Source organism: Amblyomma americanum, chromosome 5, assembly GCF_052857255.1.
Source record: "Amblyomma americanum isolate KBUSLIRL-KWMA chromosome 5, ASM5285725v1, whole genome shotgun sequence".
In the NCBI taxonomy this organism is placed as follows: domain Eukaryota; kingdom Metazoa; phylum Arthropoda; class Arachnida; order Ixodida; family Ixodidae; genus Amblyomma; species Amblyomma americanum.
In genome coordinates, this window is record NC_135501.1 from 177,316,113 (window position 1) to 177,326,074 (window position 9,962).

The 9,962-nt window shown below is 49.7% G+C and overlaps 3 protein-coding genes across 3 annotated transcripts; all 3 read right to left on the reverse strand.

Annotated features, from left to right (window-relative positions):
• Positions 1 to 1,057: 1,057 nt before the first annotated feature.
• Positions 1,058 to 3,916, reverse strand: LOC144134392 (uncharacterized). Its single transcript, XM_077667314.1, has 4 exons — positions 3,587 to 3,916; positions 2,625 to 2,777; positions 1,938 to 2,238; positions 1,058 to 1,074 (listed from the first exon to the last, which is right to left on the reverse strand). The coding sequence occupies exons 1-4, from the start codon at positions 3,737 to 3,739 to the stop codon at positions 1,058 to 1,060; spliced, it is 624 nt and encodes a 207-aa protein (XP_077523440.1). The 5' UTR covers positions 3,740 to 3,916.
• Positions 3,917 to 8,151: 4,235 nt separating this feature from the next.
• On the reverse strand, positions 8,152 to 8,763 carry LOC144134393 (solute carrier family 22 member 6-like). Its single transcript, XM_077667315.1, has one exon. The coding sequence runs from the start codon at positions 8,761 to 8,763 to the stop codon at positions 8,152 to 8,154; it is 612 nt and encodes a 203-aa protein (XP_077523441.1).
• Positions 8,764 to 8,865: 102 nt separating this feature from the next.
• LOC144134394 (organic cation transporter protein-like) lies at positions 8,866 to 9,693 on the reverse strand. The gene has a single exon (XM_077667317.1). It carries the CDS (start codon positions 9,691 to 9,693, stop codon positions 8,866 to 8,868), a length of 828 nt encoding a protein of 275 aa, XP_077523443.1.
• Between the last annotated feature and the right edge of the window lie 269 nt (positions 9,694 to 9,962).

Sequence of the window (9,962 nt, forward strand, 5' to 3'; positions counted from 1 at the left end):
TAACCACCTGTGCATTTCTTTTCTTCATATCTTTGGTAAACGTTGCTTGCCTGAGGTTGTCACATAACCCGTCGCAACCAACTGAGCCAACCAACAGAGTTTAGCTGCAAGAGAATAGCTTACGGCCTGCGATCATCCTTTACGCCGGTAGAGGGCGTGTTGCAGGGGCTGTTCCAAATGCAGCGCCTCTTGTATCCCATACGGGCGGGGCTGCACAACAAAGTAGATGCGGCTCCCCATGGTGCATAGCAGTGACAGCGACATGGCCAGCCGGATGATCCCACGGGCCGCGTCAGCCGTCAGCTTGCACGACAGCTGGCAGCACTCTCGTACGCGTGCCTGCAAGCAGCATCACCCATGTCTGTTGAAAAAACTTATCTTCAAGAATGAATTATTCACAGCCTGTGGTACTTTTTTCAACCTCTTTCAGACGGAAGCATAAGTTCCGTTAGTCAGCTTTCAAACAAAAATATATTTGCCAAGTCTCGTGGTTGCCATGAAATCAGAGACTAAATGTTCAACACTAGATGCATTCACTTTCACTGTGGAAATTCATCAATCGTTGTGTTGCACGTGGTCTGAATGCCTTGAAAATACATGCAACAATGCATCATGAGGATAATGTATTCGAATGTATGCGCAGCAGAATGCATATTTCAGCCAGATTTATCCAGCTTGGTGCTCGTGAAACTTAAGCTTTATTTGACGGCTGAGAGCAAGGAAAAGCCTTAACCAATCGACAGTTTAGGAACGCTCCTCACGGCACCTCTTCTGTAACAAAAACTTGAAAATGTGATGGCTTGAAAGGACAGTCAGTATAACTTCCAGTCTTTCAATACCACTCAAACTGGAGAACGGACGCATTTTAAAAAAAAGATCGTAAACAGACTCGCATGCACCCGGGATTTGACAAGAATATGCGTTCACCCGGTCGCGCTCAGTCACGTTTCGAAGAATGTGTTTTTAACACTGAGGCCAACCAGCGACAGGGTTGTTCAAAAGACTTGAGGCCAAAGGCTTTCCGTTTGAGCCGCATGATAGTGTCACCACGGCACCGTTAACGACCATAGGGCCCTAAAATGCGAGGAGAAGGTTCACTATCGCTGTAAAGAAGCTTTCTGTTTAACGTCTCCTTTGAATGCTCCATATATCGGAGTATTAAAGGGACTTTAATTCCCCTGGAACTGAACACTGTGGCCGGAATACTTTTAACGGGGGCTGTACGTGGTGTCCCTGCACCGCAAGTTTTACCGCGGCGAAACTTCACAAAGATGGAGAGGCGTGAGAAATCGTTAGCTTTTATCTTCCGCAGCGTCTGCCTGCAGCACAGCTCGCCGCTGAGCTCAGCTATTGAAAGGTCAATGAAACATTTTTAAAAGTGGTTATAAAATGCAAGATTGTCCAGACTAAACGGCGCCGAGCGGTCATGCCATGTGTGTGTCCTCAAAATCGAGCCGATAGTTTACAAATAAATTATTGATGTCATTGTTCCCCACCTGAATACTGCTGCACTAAATTCATGCGCCTCGTATGACCAAAGTCGTGAGGGGGCTTTTATTGGTCGGTAAAAACCGCAACGTCGTTACAAGAAGAAGCATGCAGGAGGAGGCTTGGAAAACGGTTTGCTGGAGATAACGGCCCCTCTCACTCTTCCAGACCCGCCCTCCACTGTCGTGTCTTCGCAGAGGAGCATGCGGCTAAAAAAAAATAAAGAACCGCGCCGTGTGCACTATTCGGGTGCAGAGCTAACACTGAGTTGTAACATTAATTGTTACAGGTCACAGCTACCGGTTACAGGTTACGTTGTTACAGGTTACAGCTGGACAGAAAAATGAATGAAGGGAGAAGGATGGACGATTTAATGTGCACGTATATTCTGCTTTTCTTACCCACGATGCCATCCTTTTCAGAGGTTTTTTAACAGAAACAGCTATTACCTCTGTCCAAAGCAAACCCAGGGCCTTGGTCATAATTGCTTACGCGGTTGATAAATGCGTCCATAGAGATGAATTTCGAAGAGTTGGCGAACAGAAGGAGGTCTATTGCGTGCATGATGGCCACGTCGAAGAGGAGCAGGTCCCGGATTGAGCGCGGGTCGACGAGAAGCACGAGGCCGGCGATGGGTAGGGCGGCAGTGATCGAATAGGGAATCCGAAATTTCAGGCGGAGAACCAGCGCTGCGACAACCAAGCACAGGCCTGCGACAGGTTCGGTGCTCCAAGAGTTGAGGGATGCCTCCTGAGCGTAGTTGCGAGAAAAAAAATCAGTGAAGACGGAATTGCCTAATCGCGGGAAGGACAAAAGGTCCTGACGCTCTTATGAAGTGGCCTAGTGCCGTTTATGGCACCACACGTTTAGAGGAACAAGAACAAGAGAAGCACAGAGGAACAATTGGTAGCGTCCTCTAAAGGATGCTGCAGTCGGCATACACAAGTGTCTGAGCTAAGGCCGACGTATACACTATCGGTGCCCGAACAATCGACGGAAAGACTGATGACGGGAAAAAAAAAACTAGAGAGATAGTGTGATTTGACCAATCGGCCGCTTAAAGAATTTTGAAGAGCATGCTTTTCTTGTGCACATTTCCAGAGATACCGCATCATTACAAGGAGTTTGGTTGTTACCTTGAATCTATTGGCCTGGATGGAAGGACCTAGGCAGTAAGCCTCAACCATAAAGGCGTCTTCCAGGCTCCTGTTGCCCAGCGAACAGGTGAGGAGCGTGTCGTTGGAGTACCAGCACTGGCCAGATGTCAGGTGGCTGCACCCTGTCCCGGGCTGAAGAAAGAGCGGTTGTGAAACTCTGATGTCTTTTCAGTGACATATGCGTCTTCGAATTTCTGTAATTTCAAAGCATACTAAAAAAATGTCAAGAAATCAATGCGATTCGTGCGCAAAGTATGCATTTGTATCAGTGTTCCCCGCGGACGGACCACCAGCTGCCTCTGACGAGTTCAGTTCAGACCGTGCAATCGGGCGGCTCGATCCCATCCGTCATGCACCACGCGACACACCAAATCCCCGGCTTCACTCTCGGGCTACAATCAAGCAATCAGAAATGTGACGCGCCGTACTTCTCACCCCTCGATGCGATTAGCGACAGGAATGTCTTTTACGCTACCCGTAGCGTCCCGCGCTCTCTTCCCCCTTAAAAAGTCCTCTCCCCTCAAACTAGAAAGTTCGTTTCCTGCTCTCCACTTTACATTGAGAGATTTCAAACCTCCAGGAATAACTTAAGGGCCCCACTACAGGCTCAAAGGCAAACCATGTTGCCCGAAGCCTTTTACCATGTCGGTCCCTCTTAGGGCCGTGGTACAGAGGGCAAGACGCTTGTCTATAACACGCTCTAGGTGTGTTTCAGGCTGAGCCCGCGACACCTAGCGATAATATTTGGTTAAAAATGGACCGGATATATGCATATGCAGTTGAACTCATGATTTCGTCATTTTTTGCCTATTGGTCGTACCAGCTTTGGGAGCTGCAGAACACACAGTTCGGTCTTTCTAGACAAGTGTTTGCCCTCTGCACAAGAAAGCAAAGCTTGGCTTGCCCAGGCTGTGAACATTTGGGGATTTTAGCCGACTTACGTGTGCACATGTGGTCGCCAGGCTTGGAAGCGGGCCGCAGAACGACACCGCGTACTTCGCCAACACAGCCAAGATTGCGCTGGTGAAGACCTCGTAGAAAAGAATGACGGGCAGCAGGGAGACTAACAAAGCAACTAGCAGGACGAAGAACATGGCGCAAGCAAAGGCTTGCTGGATGCAGTCGCGTCTTCGCTCTGATGGATGCAGCTTTCCCTGCGACGAGCGTGGCCTTCTTCAATGCACAGTGAAATGAAAATGGGCGGTGCGTGGTGATCCACAGCTCCCTCACCGCAACTAAAGCGCCTTTTCTCGTATTTCCGGAGCACTGGTGCGTGTGGATTATTTGCCTATCTTCTTCTTTTAAGCCCTCAACGGTGTAGGGCACCGGCACTAATTATCCATCCTATAATAAAAAAGTTATAGATGCGCTGTTTTCTTGTCAGAGTCCCGCAAAAAATTCTTTCATTCTTTTTTCGTGCTTTATAAATTGGTAATTATGCAAATTAAAAGGAGGAAAGCGTTGTACCGCAAAAATGCCAGGAGATGCACTTCCGAATAAAAGCAATGAAGATTAGAATTCGGTTGAAAGCTGCCATTAAGCCTGAGGTCATCGACATCAATCTGCAGCAACGTTCTCGAGGTGGAGATGGCAATGAGAAGTGAGGCAGTGCAAACAAACTGGTGCCAATAACTGGTGCCAATAAACATCTCTTGAATGAAATCTCCTTCAACGTCATTAACCGTATGATCAATACTTTTTATTTTATACCCAGAGTAAGGTACTTCAATTGTGCCGGATATTTATTTTTGGTGAGGCCGTTCCACTTTCATGGGTTTTCGGCCAGGTTTCAGGGTAGCTCGGCAGGCTTGAGCAATGTGAGGTTGCTGCCGCGCTGTTTGTAGGCACGCCTTTAACCTCCCTGGTGATAAAATCTTTTATTATCAGTGCCGCCGTTTGATGCTGCAGGCACGCACAGTACTCAAAGAATACAAAAAGAAAAAAGCCGGCGTAGAATCCGGGAATCGAACCACGGCTATCGGCGCTCGAGATGGAGACGCTTCCACTCCGCCACTAAGGCTTTTCTTTGGTACCTCTCGCTACGTATATCCTGGCTTTGCCGATCTAAGCCACTGCCAATTTTTTCCAATCAATATACACAACGAACTTGCCCCGTTGCTGCCTTGTCTGTGTATTGCTTTCACTGCTCTCCACTCATCTAGATGGCGTCGGCCACTACCCGCATCCATCGCCTGTGGCAGACCATGTTCCAGAAGCTGCGGGCAGTGCGCCGGGCCCGTCCTTGATAGTAGTCCCACGTGTCGCAAGTAAACGTCCTGACGGGTCCTCTGTCGTTACCGACTGGGAGACGGACGTAGGCGCAGCACTAGCTGTAGTCGCCTTCTTCATGCAGTGGGAGCACGTCGTCTGCTACAGCGCCATTAGTTCTCGTTCCCGCCACTGGGGTTACCTTGCACCGCTAGCTTGTAAAACCCCTTGATAACATGAAAGTACCGCCAACCATTGAATTTTGCCGCCGCCGCGCGACCTCCTCGCCTTCTCCTTGCCCCTTGCTCGCCCTTTGCCCTGAGGGTCGGCTCTCCGCCCGATATCCTTCGGGCCGATAACTAGCACACCTCATTTGCACTGAACCTAAGCTTCCGAAAGGTATATGACTCGATACTACAATGCAAAGGGTTGTTTTGATTGCTTATAGCTCAATAACGCTAATTAATAGGTATCGTAAAATAATTCAGAGCATTTGCATTCATCCTAAGGTTTTCAACAGTATAAGACTTTAGCAAGGTGGAAAGTTGGGCTGGTTGGTGCTTGATATTGCGGCAGGAACAGCGCAGCACGAGACAAAGCGTCGTGTTTCTCCTGTCCCTTCTTTGTCTCGTGCTGCGCTGTTTCTGTCGCAAAGTATACGATTTCATTGCCTAGCTCATTGTTTGGTTTTGTAGCAAATTAACTAATTAACGCAGATTAATGTGGATCGCTGGCTAGCACGGTAACATTACAGTTGGCCTAAGTTTTCCGACTGTATATGACTCGATGCTGCAGCGCAAGTTTGGGTTTTAATTGTAATCTACTAAATATCGATTTATTTGGTTTCCAGTAATTAGTAATAATAAGTATATAATTACCAGTGATCCAAACTCACGGTTTACCACGCGACATATACTATGCCTAGACTCATAGCTTGACAGTAGCGAAACAGACTAAGTTCCGCTTTGACCTTCTCTGATCTTGAAGTCCAGAGCACCAGCCCGGGTCGTTTTCCGAAGTTTTACTGCGGCGACAGAGTTCACGTTCTAAAAAATAAACACAGACAAAGTCAGAGGCAGTACTAAATCAGGAGCACAAACTAAAACACCTTATCATGTGACTTAAATTACTGCAGTACCGAGCTCGCCTTAAGGCTTTGTTTACGTCAGTATTCCCCATTCACACATTTCTAAGAAGAAACCATTCTCTTCATGAACGTTACTTTCGGCATTCTCAATGTTCTTCTTGCAATTTTTCAAAGATTTTGTGCACTCCTGGAGCGCAGAGCTGGCCCAAAAACACGCGCTTCGCTCACTGCTGCGGTCGGCCGGTGGGCGCCAAGGAGAAAAAGCGTGTCGTGCGCAGAGCTCACAGCTGCCGCGCGAGGAGAATCGAGGAGGAAAGCGCGGCTCGGAGGACTGTGTCGCTACATTCTTATTATCAAGGGGCTTTACTAGCTTGCATTGGGAGCCGCGACACTGGTTAAATTCTTGTAATGTTGACGCACACGACCGTGACCTAGTGCACCTAACGCGGCTTCCTAGATACGCGAAAGGCCCCACTAACAGAGAGCGCTAAAAAATTCCTACCTAGAAACTTGCTGCAACTGACAGATGGCGCCACATTCCCTCACGTTTTTTGGGTTTAGTGCTCGGCGTACGCTAATTAGTTTTTGAGGAAAGAGAAAAGCACAGTGTTTCACGTCATGGCGAACACCTGCACCGGCATGGACAGTTCACGAGTGCCTACAGCCTCTTCCCTATTTAGTGCTTTGTGTGGTGATGGATATCTCTTTCTGATTCCCCTATATAGTTGTAGGGTCTCTGTGTAGCCCCCCTCGCATATGAGTAGCCGTGACTCCGAGACGATCGATAAGCCTGCTCGGTAAGTGAGCCCTCGAGCTAGACTGTCCGCCCTTTCGTTTCCTGCTACGCCTGCGTGGGCTGGCATAGGCTACAGACGAACACCTTCCCTAACCTACACACATACAACAAGATATCACCAACGCAATTCAGACCAGACTGCCCCTGGTGCGGCAGTACGCCCACACTCTATCACATCACCTGGGAATGCAAGAGAAACATAGCATTCCACAATCAACAAACACCGAGTGCGGAGCAATGGGAGAGCTGTCTCTTCAGCAGCGAGCTTGAGGTCCAGAGGGCCTTGGTAAAGCACGCAACTGAAGCGGCACAACTCAGTGGAGCCCTGGACTGAGGGCCCACTCTTGCTTGAAGACTCAAGTCGCCAGCACCCAAGCAAGACGACCAGGAAGTCTTCATCCCCGCGAACCTCTTGGAAAGAAATAAAAGTTTTCTCTCTCTCTCTCTCACGAGTGCCTTTTCCGTTTCGCCTGCATCGAAACCCGGCAGCTGCGGCCGAGATCGAACCAGAGTGCTGCGGCTGCGCTTGTATGTTTGTACTGACGAAGTCATTAGAAGCATACATGGCCCAGGGCCTGTTGATACGCCACTCGTAGCTATTCGCCGAAGCGTGTGGAACGATTAGATGCTGCTGATTGACTACTGACTTATGAAGGCATTATGTCAAACGAACCAAACCAGGAACGTCGGCAATTAGATTTATTTAAAACTCTTATGGTTGATTCTGCAAGCTTGAAGTATTTATTGTGCGCGTCACAACGCAGAAGACATTACACACGAAATGAAGATAGGCGCCCAGTGGAGATAGGAACAACGGACGCAGGCTGCCACGATTGCGGACAACTGGTTCAGCTTACGAAATAAATTCCAGCTTAACTTCCAGGAAAGCAAATCAGGACGTCCGCGTATGTGACATTGGCATTTGAGGATAGGTGAAATATAAGCAATCCCTACGGTGCTGCAAAAATCGCACTGCATTACCGCGAAAAAATTTCCTTGAGTACGGCATAAAGGCTCACACAAAGTATAAGTGACTCTCAGTGGCTTTATGGTGCACATTGTTGCTAAGTGCGAACTGAGAACTTAACTTCGCTCGTAGTGAAGAGATTTCATTTGATGCTTAACTACGGACTTTGAAAATGAGGACTAGGTGACAAAAATGATAGTGCACCGCGATACTAAGCTGGTGAGCTCTCTGCAGACAAATGAGTACTGCAAGATTTTGCGTGTTTTCAACCAAAATAAACCAATCGGGGTTAGAGAGTAGCCATGCGAAATTATACGTTGTTATAAGTTAGTCCACTGCACATCTGCTTAGAGTTCTTGTTCAGCCTATACACACAACTACAAACAAAAGTCGAAATCTGCCTCCTTTTACAGCACGTTGTTCAATCTTCGCGCATGATTCAACGATGTCATCGACGGGCCTTGCCAGCTCGTCGCGGACTTTTTCGTCCACTCCCATGAGGCATCCCATTCAATGACACTTGCATTAGGAACAGCGGGTCCTTCCTCTGCTCTTTGTTTGGCTGTTTTTGGTGTCCAAAGCTGGTCTCGGGCAGTCGCAGCACAAGTACTAGGCTGGAAATTACCACGCTGCCAACGATTGCAAAGCCCACATCATCGCGTCCGTACTCCTTCAGCAGGCGAAGTGAAGAGGCAACTATCGCCCCTACTCGACCACAGGCGTACGCTGCGCACATGACTGCACATCGAGCGCTCGTGGGGAACAGTTCCGCAATAAATATGTAGTGTGCGGTTGCGGTCAAGATGGCGCACTGCTTTGCGATGGTCATGAGAACGTAGGCGATGTACCAGGGTCGTGCGTACACAACCACACCACACAGATTGCACAGACCTCCGAGCAGCGGTAGCATCAACAAGAGAAGCTGCTTTCTGCCGGCGATATTAACGGCGATGTAGAGGGCCATGTAGCTGGGTATGCCCAAGCTAAAGTCCGTGATCTTCACCACCTCGGAACTTTGGAGCTCCAGCACGGCCCACAACATGCGGTAGTAAGCGAGCATGACGGCGAAGCTCATGAGGAAGACGACAACGGCTCGTTCCCGAAGGTCGCCTGCACTCACGACGGCGGCCGGTGAGGCGGCGGTGTGACTGCCCTCACGCCCTTAAAGCTCCGAGCGCAGTCTGCGCACCGACTGCTTGGCTGCTTCGAGCTTTACACCGTTTATCTTGGCAGCTCGTTTCATGACTATCTCGGCTTCGCGGAACCGCGACATCGTGATGAGCCAGAGCGGTGACTCGTTGGTAACATAGAACGTTGATAGCAAAAGTACCGTGGGACTCAAGACGACCGTTTGCAGCCAATACCAGGACAAATCAAGGCGGACCATGAAGAAGACGAACACATCGGCGCAGACAAAGGGGACGGAGGTCAAGAGGACTAGGTAGGATGCCTGGTACTTAAACGGAGTGAGTTCGTAGATCAAGATAAATGTGATGACAAAGATGCTGCTCACGCTACCTGAGCTGACGAACCGCGAGGCCACGTAGACGAAGTATGTGTCCGCGCAGCGGCTGCACAGAGCACTGAAGAGCAAACACATTACTGCTGCAGTGATGACCGGCTGCCGGCCCGACATGTCAGCCACGTACCCGGCCAAGGGAATGAAGACCAGTGCTCCACTCATGTAGACTGCGTTGGCCAGGGCCCGCAGCCACGACCGGTGGCAGACCATGTTCCAGAAGCTGCGGACAGTCCGCCTGGCCAGTCCTTGATCGTAGTTCCACGCATCGCATGCAAATGTCTCCGTGGGGCCGCTGCTGTTACCAAATTGGGGATTGACGTTGGCGTAGCACTGGCTGTAGCCGCCGTTTTCGTCCAGAGTTACGCCCACTTTTTCCAATTCTCGACCGACAGATGGGAGAACTGCGATGGAGCCTTGCACCAGTGGTCCACGGGGCCCGAGATGAGGGCGAACGACTGGCTGTGACATATCAGTGCCCCCATGGCGGCGATGCCGAAGATGAGCATCCTCTGTTGGAAGCTGCCGTGGGCGTACGGTCCGCTAGACCGCACTTCTTCGGTCGATATACCGGTGGTGGGCGCCCGGGGGAAACTGACGGACGCTGTTGGCGTGACCGACCTTGGACTGCCGGCGCGTGACATGGCGGTGGAGACAACGATGCTAGGCTGGTCGAAGGGATCCGCGAGGGCTAGTATAAGGGCTTAGAAAGCAATGCACCGTCTCTAGCGCAAGTATGG